Raw genomic sequence first — 13,863 nt, forward strand, 5'->3', positions numbered from 1 at the left:
ATTAATGGAGCCTAGTTCTAATGTTGAAACTTCTTTCATTTATCAGAATAGTCATTCTGTTGTATGACTACATTCTGTTCACGTTAAGTAATTAAGGTACTGCCAAAAACTCTAAAAATACCCTCTCTAATTATTAAAGAAATATTTGCTAATAATAATTAAGCTTAATAAACAGAAAAAAATAAATGAACATTTGTGTTTGAACTTCAATTTCTACCATGAAGTTGCTATCTAACCAATAGTAATAAAAATGATATTTTTAAACTAATTTTTACTTACATGTTATTTTATATAGCGCTGGCCAGCATGGCTCAGTTGGTTGGAGTGTTGTCTCATAACTGAAGGGTCCCAGGTTTGATTCCTGGTCAGGGCACAGGCCCAGGTTGCAGACTTGATCCCTTGTTGGGACACATGCAGGAGGCAGCCAGTCAGTGTTTCTCACATTGGTATCTCTCTCTCTGTCTCTCGCTCTCTCCTTTCCCCCTTCTCTCAAATGAATAAAGTAAACCTTTAAAAATATGCCCTGGCTGGTGTATCTCAGTGGATTGAGTGTGGGCTGTGAACCAAAGGGTCGCCAGTTTAATTCCCAGTCAGGGCACATTCCTGGGTTGCAGGCCACATCCCCAGTTAGGGCCACGTGAGACGCAACCACTCACTGATGTTTCTCTCTCTTCCTCCCTCCTTTTCCCTCTCTAAAAATAGATAAAATCTTTTAAATAATACATATTATTTCATATAGAATTTTTATGCTATTGTATAGTGTACCAAAGCTTTTGTATGTATTATTTTGTCCTCAAATAAACATTGTGAGATAGATATTATTCCTTTATCTTATAAAAGAAATCTGAGACTGAAGGGTTAAAAGAGTCACCTAAGAAGCTATGGCTGAAAACAGGTAGAACCCACATTTGGATCCCAGATTCCTAACTGTAAGGCTAATGTTCTTATTTCATTATACCAACCACTAAGTGAAAAGAAATCAGGTTTCTTAGGTTCTGTTTTATACTATTTGGTTATTTGATATGAAACAATGAATAATAATAGCTCTTTTCTACATGTTTCCCCTGCTTTTAAAAATTTAATTTCCATAAGAAAAATAAACAAGATAATCATGAAAATAATGGAATCAAAGAATTTTATAACTGGATGAAATTTTGTAAAAACTAATCCAACTTACTAATTTTACAAATTAAAATACTTAAATGGACATTGAAAAAGGGACTTTCACTCAACTAGGAAGCAGCAGAACTAGGAACTTCAGGTTCTTGCCAAACATTATTTCTGCTAATGTTGGCTATTATTAATGGACATTAATACATTGTAGGTCAGTGATTTTCTGTTTGGTTTCACTAAAACTTATTTTCTCACCAAGTAATTTCATTCACAATTTAAATCAGTGGACCACTCTGCTAAACAACTGCCAGGGCTGTTGAGAAAATGAATAAGAGGCAAGATCCCTAATGTCATGTACTTGTAAATCCGTCATACTGCCACTCGGATAAGAGGCTGGCAGAGAGGAGGGTACACTTGGTTAACTTTTACACATTCATACTAAATTAAAGGGTGAAGAAAGGCATGCAGGTAAAAAAAAAAATCGAAAAATAATTGTTTAGAAAAGGAAAGGAAAATTTAAAATCTAAAAAATCCCAGAAATGCTGGAGAATGTACTAGAAAGAAAAGAGTAGTTAGCAATGCAGGTACAACTTAAAGAAGAGAAAACTTAACTGAGCTTCAGTGGATGCAATAATTCAGTTGTAGTTACACTGAGAAAAGCAGCAGAGCTGAGAACTATTGGGAAATGGGTATTATAGGGAATAATTGACTTGAGTGGGCAAATGGTATATCTGTTTTAATTATTTATGTGGAGTTTTTTTAAAGATTTAAAATACATAATTATAAACACAAGCCAGGTTTTAATTATATAATATTGTTTCTTTCAAATTTTCTCCTGGTCCTGAAATATGAATGCATTTCTCTGCTTTTGCTTTAAGAGTGTAGAAAATGTAGCTTCATCAGTGCTTGGAAAGTCTGTCTTTGTTAATTGGCCTCATCTTGAAGAAGCTAGAGTTGTTGGTGTATCAGATGGAGAAACCAAGTAAGATTTGATTTGTAATTTTTTTAAATTTATATTTGCTTTGCTACTTAATAGCTTTTACTGATATATTTTAATTGGTATCATTATTGTAAAAATATTCATACTATATAGTGATCATGAAAGTCCTCTAATCACACCACTTGAAGTTTAACCATTGTTGACAGTTTATTGTACCCCTCTTGAGATATTTTAGGTATATATATTATTTTTGCCTTCTTTTTCTTTTAATAGTTTGGAAGTTCTATAGCCTAATTCTTTTCTACCAGTTATCGTTATATTATTTAGCATCTATATTTCTCTTAGTGATAAGAAATAATAGATATATATAACCCTACTTTTACTATACCCCTTCCAGGATTCTTTTAAATGATAAATTTTAAAAAACATTATTTAAAACTTAAAAAAATATTTTATTGAAGTTCATAGTCATTTTATCTATGATTAGTTAGACAAGTTATTCTTTTTCTTTTATTTTTATTTCATGTAGACTTGGTCTGATTTCTTGTTTTATTTTCATGTCTCTAGAATTTTCTAAAGTAACTTTTTTCAGGGAAAATGAGGGAATGTTAGGTTTTCTAAGTTATTACATGTCCAAAGGTCTGTTTTGTTTTCTTTCCACATAGGTTAAGAATTATAGAGCCCCAGTTATTTTTCCTCAGAACTGTATAAATATATCTTAATTATGTCCTGTCATGTAATTTTCTTGATGAGAATTTAATAACAGTATGAATTATTCCTTTGTGGGTATCTGCTTTTTTGTACGAAATTGTGAGGATTCTTTTTTAATCATTAGAATTCAGTCCCCCTGCCTTTTTGATGCAGTCGGTTTTATTTGTTTTTTCTTTAATGGATCACGCTTTTTGGTCTAAGCACGCTTCACATAACCCTAGATTCCTAGGATTTTCATCTGTGTTTCAAACAGTTTTATAGTTTTTACTCCTCTTTTTAGGATTTAAACCCATGATCTGTTGTGAATTAACTTTTCTCTAAGTATGAGGTTTAGATCAAGGTTCATACATTGGCCTATGAATATTCAGTTGCTCTAGCATTGTTCGTTGAAAAGGCTATTCTTTCATAAGATTGCTTTTACACCTTTGTCAAAATCAGTTGAGCACTGTATGATTTCACTTATATGTAGAATCTGAAGAACAAAATAAATGAACAAAAAACCAAAAATAGATGCATAGATTCAGAGAACAAACTGATGGTTGCCAGATGGGAGAGAGGTTGGGGAGCTGGGGAACTAGTTGAACAGATTAAGAAATACAGGTTGGTAGTTACAAAATAGTGATGGGGATGTAAAGTACAGTATAGGAAATACAGTCAGTAATATTGTAATAACTGTATGATAGTGCCAGGTGGGTATTAGACTTATCAGGGGGATCACTTTGTAAATTCTGTAAATGTCTAATCACTGTGCTCTACACCCAAAACTAATATAATAATATTGAATGTCAACTGTAATTAAAGGATTTTTAAAAATTAGTTCAGTTGAGCATATTCGTATTGGTCTACTCTGAGTTCTCCATTCTGTTCCATTGACCTGTAGGTCTGTTTTTGTGCCAGTACCACACTGTGCTTGTTTATTACTGAGCTATGTAGTAAGTCTTAATCTTAAGTAGATTTATTCCATCCACCTTATTTTTATTTTTCAAAATTCTGTTAGCTTTTTGGCTCTTCACCTTTCCATGTAAATTTTAGAATCAATTATTGTATATCTACAAAAATTGTGGAGAGATTTTGATAGGAATTGAATTAAACCTATACATTAATTTGGGGAGATTTGACATCTTTACTGTGTTGAGTCTTCTGACTCAGTGGATCCATTTATCATTGTTTTGTTTTTCAGCATACACATCCTGTATGTGTTTGTTAGATCTATATAACAGTATTTAAATTACTTTGGAGCAGCTACAGATTGTATAATGTTTTAAATTTCACTTTCCCCAGCTAGAATGTAGAAATACAGTTGATTTCTCTATGTTGATTTATATCTTAGGATGTAAATCAACTCGGCTGAACTTAGTTCCCAGCCTTTTTTCTTAAAGGGTGCAAGCCAGTTATTTTGTAGAATTCTGGATGTATTTGGTCATTTCCTGTTAGTGTCATTTAAGTGGGTCCTCCCTCTTGCGTATTTCCTATAACTGGAGCCAGGGACAGTGGCTTGTAGAATCAAGTTAAACCTTTTTAGTAAAAATACTTTATTGAGTCTAAGAATTCTTTTTAATCTTTATATTTTTGTAATATATGTTAGTTTAGTTTCTTAAGAAAGAATAGTAATTTGTTTTTAAATTTGGATTGAAATAGTTTTACAAGATCTTGCTCTGAAATTTATATTACATTTTTTTAAAAAGCAGGCTTTTTTTTCTGTTATATCATTATAAAAATCTCTAACTTTGAAGACTTAACACTGCTAGAACTCTATTAAACCAGAGATTTTGAAGTAATACAATTTTTATTTTAATTTTTAAGGTTTTACTTGGAAGAACCTCCGGGAACACAGAGGCTCTATTTGGGAAGAACTGCTCCACCATCTAAAGTGGTTCATCTTGGGGACAAAGAGCAATCCAACTGGACCAAAGAAGTACAAGGGATTTCAGAACAGTGAGTGTCATAAAAAGGATTTAATATTATAGAACTAGAGAGGGATCTAATGTACTTTTCCTCTAACTTATTTTACACTTAACATAGTAATCTCTCTGTATACTGACTACATCTTCATTTTGTGATCTAAAGAAAGTAATGACTTGTAGTTTAAAATAAAAATGGTTAGCAGCAGATATAGTTCATCTTTCCTAGCTCATCACTAAAATACTTTATTATGTATTGAAATAAAAGAAAGAAAAAAGAAGATGTGATTGCTTAATACTAAGAGTAACAGTTAATACTATTGCCTATATTTGAGAGTTATGTGTTACTCTCCATAAGGCCATTGAATTGCTTGGTCACACATGAGTAACGAAACTAGGAAGGAAGACTCTTCTCTGTCCTCACCCTCTCTCCTTACCCACTCCACTCCCCTCCACCCAAGCCCCATATTCCCCTGAACTCAAACCTGTAACATCTGTACCAACCAAATAACTAAGAAGGTAACCTTCCCCAGAATGCTCAATTTCAGGGTCACCAGAGTGTGTTGCATCCCATAACCTCACCCTAACAGTATCTTTCTTTGTTTGTCCAAACACTAGGGTTTCCTAAATCAAAACAGAACAGTAGAGACTCACAGTGGCGCATGAAATGGTGTTATAAATGTATAGCCATTGGCCTTCCTTGTTTAAACTGTAAGAGCGTCCATTGAGAAATGGGGAATTAAAGAAGATACCTCTTCTACAATTATGGAGCTAATACTAGGCTATAATATCCTTATTCAAAGATGAATAAACAGGGAAAAATCTTAAGACACCATAAAAAAACCATTTACTATAAATGAAGGAGGTAAATGCAGCTCCTCAGGGTAGAGGTAGAACATATTTTTGCCTTCCAACAGTGTAAGTCAGATACCCTGTTACAGCTTATGTCTTTCTGAACTTATTTATAGCTTATTAACAAAATCATCATAATAAATTTATTTGATGACCTTAACAACTCTTTTTTAATTTTTAAAAAATATTATATTTTTAGAGAGAGGGGAAGGGACGGAAAAGGGAGAGAAACAGTGATGTGAGAGAAAAACGTCAGTGGGAGAGAGAAACATTAATCAGTTGCCTCTCAAGCATGCCCCAGCCAGGACTGCACATGCAACCGGAGCATGTGCCCTGACCAGAAATTACAGGAATCAAACCAGCAACCGTTCACTTTGCGGGATGATGTCCAGCCACCCCTGAGCCACACTGGTCAGGGTAATAACTTTTTTTAGATAGTGTGTTCCATAAGGGTAGAGAACACATCTGTGTTTGTCACCACTCTGCTCTCATTTTCTGACTGGTGTCTAAGCAGTAAATATTTGTTTGAATGAAATGGAGATTGTTATAGTTAAGACTTCTAATTGGAAAAAACAATCTTCTTCAAAATTATGTGGGTTTCCAGGGGTGTCCAACCTGTAGTAATCCCTGTGGCTCGTGGGCCACATGCAGCTGAGGATGACTATGCATGAGGCCCAACACAAAATTATAAATTTACTTAAAACATTATGAGATTTTTTTGTAATTATGTATCACAGTATATTGAATATGTGACCGAAGACAACAGTTCTTCTAGTATGGTTTAGAGACACCAAAAGGTTGGACACCCTGGTTAGACATTTGTTTATATATTCAAGAATGATTTATTGATACCTACTAAGTGAATAAAATTCCACAATCCCTACACTTATGTGACTTATGGCTGGTAGATGGCAGATGGATGTTAATGTCTTGTGTGATTTTTTGATCAAACTGCGACTGATTACTCTGATGGAATAGTGATCTGAGACCATATAATACAAGTGATTGACCTAACTAGGGGAGAATTTGCCCTAGTCAGAGAAAACTCTCTTGAGCAAATGTTGTGGAGTAGGACTTAGTAAAGAGTGAAAAAGCAGCATGTTTCAGGATGAGGGAAAAGGTACATGTGAAGTTCTGTGGCAAAGGGAAAAGCAGTATGTGTACGATGGCCGGTGTGGCTGCAGTGTTGGCATCAAGAACGAGTGGTATTGAGGACGAGGATGCAGGGGAAATGAGGGAGGCGAGCTGAGAGGTAAAAGAAAACCCAGGAGATTTAGATGTTTTTTTTTTTTTTTTTTTAATATTTTTTTATTTTATTTTTCAAGAGAGGGGAAGGGAAGGAGAAAGAGTGGGAGAGAAACATCAATGTATGGTTGCCTCTCATGCATCCCCTGCTGGGAACTGGCCTGCAACCCAGGCATGTGCCCTGACTGGGAATGGAACCTCGATACTCTGGTTCGCAGGCCCGCGCTCAATCCACTGAGCTATGCCAGCCAGGGCTGATTTAGATGTTATATTATGGAAATCAAAGAAAAATAATGTTTTAGGAATAAGGGACTATGTCATGGAAAATGTTACAAAGAGGTTAAGCAAGAGCTCTTCTGGTTGAGCAATTGGTCTTGGTCTTGTTCACACAACAGAATGAATTCTAGTACCTGCTAGATCAAGATTCTTGTCAACGAAGAAGGATAGACAGTACATAGATTCATGACCACTCAGGCTTATTTATTCTGGGCATCCTCTTAAATTGCTTTTCTTTAACTGTATTCCTCCCTCATATTGTCTCACATTTGTCTTCTCTTCTCACACTTCTCAAGCTCTTTGTAATCTGTCTTCCAAGGTGAAAATCACAAGAATACTGTTGTTCTGCTTCTGAGGGTTTACCTCACTTATTTATGATTTCACAAATTATGTCAGTAAAATGAGGTGATGGTCCCATGGTTCCAGCGAGTAGGAATAGTGCTTGTACAAATCATCATTGGCTCTAAGACTTCTAGAGCAAGAATGCAGAAATGATTACTTATCTCAGTTTCATCTTCATGTATCTTATTCTCCTAAATTCAGCACATCCTTTTTCTGTGAACATGAGACAAGAAATACTTCCAATTACCAAATTCCGTGGTTTTATTTTTAGAAACCTTCAAATTATGCACTTAGGATAGCCTGATAAATTTCTGTATTCCAGTGGAACAGATTTCCTCTCTGATGAAAAGGTACCAATAAGATAATTTGAGGATAGGATACAGGATAGGTGATAGCTGAAGAAGAATATAGAATTGCATAGAGTTGTTTTTGGTTTATTCAGGGGGATTTGATCATGTTTAAAGACAAATGACAAGAGAGGTACAACATTTAAAAGGAGGAAAAACAATACATTTGAAGATGAAATGAGACCTAGTCTTAAAGAAGATGGGATAGAACTATTGGTGGGCTTCTAATGTGATTGCTCTGTCTTTTGATAGTAGAGCTGAGCTGATCAGTCATATGTCTAGAAAAAGCAGATAGTTAGATTTAACCAGCACTGGATTTTGCCAGATGGGCACAACGAAAAGATGAAGAGGCAAGGAAGTTTAGGATACTAACAGGAATGTTACTGGAATGGAGGACAGTAGAATCTAAGTGGGGTAGAAAGAGAAGAGAGGAAAGTAGAGGGTTAATAGTTTGGGAGAAAGTGTAAGGACAGGTGGACTAGAGATCCTAAATTAAAACAGAGTGATTGAATAAGCAAGTTAGATGGAGAGGTTTTAGACAAGGTATTTGAGTGATTTTGGAGGCGAAAGCATAATGGGTGTTTTCATGACCCAAGTCATCACCAAGGGAAAGCATGACTGAAATGAGATGGAGGAGAGAGTGTTTGGAGACAGGGAGGTTGTGGAACTGCTGTGGTCTTGGGTAGATCATATATGTAATCATGGAGTCACAAAAGAGTAGTTACTGTTCGGGGTTTGAATGTCACACGGGGCCTAGAACACCACCACTATCCCCTGGCCCTCACGTACACAGTTTGAAAACAACCATGAAGAGGATACCACTGGAAAGAGCTACACAGGAAAGTGTTGATACCTTCAGTGAAGAAGGTGGATACTGAGGATGTCATGGAGTGAAAAGATTTGGGAATTAAAGAACAGAAGACTGGGAGAAGGGAGCAAGGGAATACTTACGGGATATTGTGGAGAAGCTGATGATGCACTTAGAGGGCAATTTTAGGAAAATGTTTAAACCCTGCACTTCAAACAAGACGAGATGGAGCAACAAAAAAACAGAGTTATCAAAGGACTGGTGGTAAACACTGAAACTGTCAAAAGAAAAATTAATTTCAAGTACTGATTCTCATTTTAGATATGAGAAAGCTGTAAGGCAGCTTGTTTATAATTTAGAAATTTGGGGAAAGTATGAAATTAAACTTTTTAAAAGTTTAATTCAAAAGTAACCATTGATTGGAATATAAAGCAAGATTTCTAACTTGCAAATTACTGACAAGAAAAAAGTCAAATGAAAAAAAAAGTATAGGAATCTTCTGGTCAAGATGGTGGCGTAGGGAAATGGTATATTTGTCTGCTCCCACAACCACATTAAAATTACAGTTAAACTACAGAACAATCATTGGTGAGACCCTAAAGTCTAGCTGAACAGAAGTCCTGTAGTTAAGGATATACATAAGAAGCCACATTGAGACTGGTAGGGGGAGTGGAGGTGCAGAGCAGGCTGGTCCCACACCCACGTATGGTGGCTAAAAATCAGGAGAGATCTCAGCAGTGGAGGTTCCCCCTGAAGAGTAAAGGGTCCCATCCCCATACCAGCAGCCCACATCCCAGTGCCAGGAAAAGAAGTACCCGTAACTTCTGGCTATGAAAGCCAGCAGGAATTGGGGCTAAGATTGACAGACAGCTGCTGGAATTAGAGGCACTCTTCTTAAAGGGCTCACAAAAGGGCTCACTTAAAGGACTTACTTGGACTTATAGGCAGGAACTGGATTGTCTAGATTCAGGGTGAGGGCTAGAGAGGTAGCTTTCTCCCAAACAGAATTGCTGGAAGAAGCCACTGTACCTTTCCTGAGCCCTTCCCCTGCAGCTCACGCAGGCTTCGTATCTGGGTTTCCATCAACCTGGCTCCTACTTCCCATCCTGCTCTGGTGATTCCCTTAGACCTGGCCCCACTCAACTTGCAGGCCCACCCAAGCTGCTTCCAGTGGCTTTTCCATATAAATGCCCTGTCTTGACTCATGCTTCAGACTTTCCTAAGATCTCTCAGGGGTTCATAAACCCCAAGTAAGCATCAGCTGGCCTTCGTGTGGCCCATACCTCTTGCTAAGCAGATCCGAGCCTGGCACTAGTAGCAGCTGTCCTAAGTTGTCAGCTAGCCTCTTCTAGTCACCTCCAAGCTTAGCACAAATGGCAGTGATCTGCAGATCGCATTGTAGCTAATACCAGGAGGCCTTGGTCAGGGCTCAGTAAGTAGCTAACCTTGGTCTGCACCTCCCAAGAGGCCCCAGAACCAACATACCTGGTGGCTAACTCCTCCACTGTAGTCACAGCAGTCCCTCATAACTGATGGACCTGAGGGTCAGTACCTCCCACTGACATGCCAACAGTAATCAAGACTCAACTACAACAGGAAGGACAACCCACACAAAGCACCTGGAGCACCTGGTTCAGGTGGTCAAGGAAGAGAGACTGCATTCCACTGGACACCCACGTACTACGACAGAAGGCCACTCTTCTAAGACCAGGAGATGTAACAGCTCCACCTAATACATAGAAACAAACACAGGGAGGCTGCCAAAACTTGGGAGACAAAGAAATATGTACGTACAGAACTACAGAAACAAGCTAAACATAATGGAGACAAGCAGTCCACTAGATGCACAGTTCAAAACACTGGTTTAGAGGATGCTCAGTGATCTCAGTCAGAGCTTCAGCAAAGAGATAGGAAACATAAAAGGGGATATAGAAAACATAAGTTAGAAATGAAGAATATAATACCAAATGAAGAATATACTAGAAGGAATCAACAGTAAATTAGATGAAGAAGAGGATTAAGTCAAAATTTCTGAGATAAGGTAGCAGAACACACCTAGTCAGAACAACAAAAAGAAAACACAGTCCCAAAAAATGAAGATAGTTTAAGGGAACTCTGGGACAACTTCCAGTGTACCAACATTCGCATCATGGTGTATCGTAAGAAGAGAGATAACAAGGAATTGAAAACCTTTTTGAAGAAATAATTATTGAAAACTTTCTTAACCTAGTGAAGGAAATAGACTTACATGCCAGAAGGCAGAGAGTCCCAAACAGCATGAACCCAAAGAGGTCCTCACCAAGACAAATCATAATTAAAATGCCAAAGATTAATGAGAGAATCTTAAAGGCAGCAAGAGAGAGCAGTGAGCTAACTACAAGGGAGCTCCCATAACACTCAGCTGATTTCTCATCAGAAACACCAGGCCAGAAGGGATTGGCATGAAATAATTCAAAGGGATGGAAAGCAAGGACCTAAAACCAAGATTATTTCCCCAGCAAAGTTGTCATTTAGAATGGAAGGGCAGATAAAGTGCTTCCCACATAAGGTCAAGTTAAAGGAGTTCATCATTAACAAACCATTATTATATGAAATGTGAAAGAGAATTTTTTTAAAGAAGGTGAAAAAAGATAAAAATATAAGTAATAGGATGGCAGTAACTACACATCTGTCAACATTTACTTTAAATGCAAATGGATTAAATGCTCCCATCAAAAGATAGGGTAGGGTAGCTGGATGGGTAAGAAAACAACACCTTTATTTGTGCTGCCTGCAAGAGACTTGACTTCAGATAGACACACACAGACTGAAAGTAAAGGAATGGAAGAAGATTATATGAAAAGGCAACAAACAAAGCTGGGGCTAATACCCCAGACAAAATAGACTTTACAACAAAGGCTATATAGCATGAGACAAAGATAACCCAGCAATTCCACTTTTGGGTATTTATCTGAAGAAACCCAAAACACTAATTTGAAAACATGTATCTACCCATGTGTTTATTGCAGCATTATTTACAATAGCTGAGTGGGGGAGTAACCCAAGTGTCTATTGATTGACGAATGGATAAAGAAGTGGTATATATATTCAATGGAATGCCACTGAACTCTCAAGAATGAAACCTTGCCATCTGCAACAATGAGAATGGACCTAGGTTATTGTGCTGAGGAAATAAATCAGATAGAGAAAGACAGAGGCCATATGCTTTCTTTTATTTGTGGAACCTACAAAAACAATATAAATTAACAACAAAAAACAAACTCATAGATAGAGAGACCATTTTGATGGCTGCCAGATGAGAAGAATGTTGGGTGAAAAAAGGGAAGGAATTGAAAAGTACAAATTGGTAGTTACAAAATAGTCATGGTGACATAAAGTGGATCACAGGGAATATAGTCAGTAATATTGTAATAACTGTACGGTGGGTGTCAGATGGATACTAGATTTATTGGCCTGATCACTTTGTAAGTTATATACATGTCTAATCAGTACGTTGTACAGCTGAAACTAATATATGTCAATTGTAATTGAAAAATAAAATTATTTTAAAAGAAAAAATATAGAAAAGGAAAATAAAACATAGTTTAGGATGCTTAAAATGATAAATAAAATAAGGTAATAGAAATACGACCAAACTAAGACTTGTGTCATTGAATCTAAGTGACTATAACTCCTAAATTAACATACAGAAGCACTTTGGTTATATCACCAACATCATTACCCAAATGTAGGCCAGCTGTAGGAAGTATACCTAACACCAAAATTAGTAAGGTGTAAAGTGCAGTAATCCACCTCATCTATTGTCTTCAGAAAGTACAGTTTTACACTTATACTCCAACTATTTATATATTTGTTTCTGTGCAGTCCCATTAAAGAACACGTTATTAAAATATATTTGGGAAATGCAGGTAGAAAAAAAGCAGAGGTTGCAATGTTAAAAATCAGACAAAATGGAAAGATAAAAGAGCACGTAGGGAAAAGGATAAGTACCGAAAGTTTATTTCACAATGTACCCAGAACAGCGTAAATCTTTATACACTGAATAACATATACCCATTTGTTTGGTGGATTCTCAAGTGCATATTTTCACTTTTTTGTCATCTTTGAACTTAAACTGTGTTTTACAGTGTTATAATTTAATCGGTGGACTCTTTTTTGATCATTGGTACATAAATTAATAATATAGTAGCTTGCAATTAATGGTGTCTTAAAATCTGCAGGAAAAACTGAGGCAAATTAAGGAACACCATAATTTTGGGAGACTGACATTTCTGTTCCTGACAGATCTAGTAATCAAAAAACAAATATGTATGCCCTGGCCCGGTGGCTCAGTTAGTTGAAGCATTGTCCCATACACCAAAAAGTTGCAGGTTCAATCCCCTGTCGGTAGGGACCTGAAAAATAACTGGAATTATCTTCTGGAGGGCAGGTCCCTTGTAGTACAGGCTTCCCTGTCTAGGTGAGTGTTCCAGGAACCCATCTGTAGCAGTGCACTAGCCTGCATTGTTGTGAGAGGCTGTGTTCAGTCAGCTTCAGTGAAATTTTTTTGAAGGTTCTTAAAATGCATTTGGCCTTTTTGTGATGGGTGATTTACTAGCGCACTGCTGAGTGTTCAGCAGTTTTCGACCAAAACTGCCATGACCTCTGTGCTCCACCCTCTCTATTCACCTGATTTTGCCCAAACATCATTTTTCTATTTCTCTGGATGAGAAAATTCCTCAGAGAGAAATGTTTTGCTGATGTGGACGAGGTGAAACAAAATGGCATGAGCACTAAAAGGCATCAAAATTGGTAAGTTCAAAAAGTTTTTTGAGCAGTGGAAAAATGTTTCGATAGGTTTATTACATCAAATGGAAGGTCCTTTGAAGGTGACTGAAGTTTACACATGTAAGAATAAATACAATATTTATAAATAAATTCCAGGTTCTTTTGGGTCCTCCCTCGTATCAAGGTTGCAGGTTTGCGCTCTAGTTGGGGTGCATATGGGAGGCAACTGGTAGATGTCTCTCTCACATCAATCATTCTCTTTCTCCTCCTCTCCCCATCTCCATCCTCCCTAAAATCAATAAACATATCCTTTTGTGAGGATTAAAAAGCAAAAACAAATATGCAGGTACAGAATCTAAGCAATATAATCAATTGATTTAATAGTTATAGATTAGACTCTGCACCTCATGTAAAAAATAAACTCTTCGTGTAGGCTAGTGAGTAAATCCAAGAAATTTTAAAACTACAGAAAGAATATAACAATGACCCCAAAGCCATAAAAGTGTAAAGTAAAGAAAGAGTAAGTAGAGAAAAATCTCCTGACCACTTGGGAGTTTAAAA

General features: G+C 36.7%; 1 protein-coding gene across 2 annotated transcripts in view; it reads left to right on the forward strand.

Annotated features, from left to right (window-relative positions):
* The window catches only part of XRN1 (5'-3' exoribonuclease 1), a 161,693-nt gene that overhangs the window by 54,275 nt on the left and 93,555 nt on the right, over positions 1 to 13,863 (forward strand). For both annotated transcript variants that reach the window (XM_053672843.1, XM_037167457.2), the window contains exons 19-20: positions 1,992 to 2,095; positions 4,568 to 4,699. In XM_053672843.1, coding sequence (XP_053528818.1) covers positions 1,992 to 2,095; positions 4,568 to 4,699 — 236 coding nt within the window. The remainder of the gene's footprint in view (positions 1 to 1,991; positions 2,096 to 4,567; positions 4,700 to 13,863) is intronic.

The sequence above is a fragment of the Artibeus jamaicensis genome, unplaced genomic scaffold (genome assembly GCF_021234435.1).
Source record: "Artibeus jamaicensis isolate MK-2021 breed Jamaican fruit bat unplaced genomic scaffold, CSHL_Jam_final contig_793, whole genome shotgun sequence".
In the NCBI taxonomy this organism is placed as follows: Eukaryota; Metazoa; Chordata; class Mammalia; order Chiroptera; family Phyllostomidae; genus Artibeus; species Artibeus jamaicensis.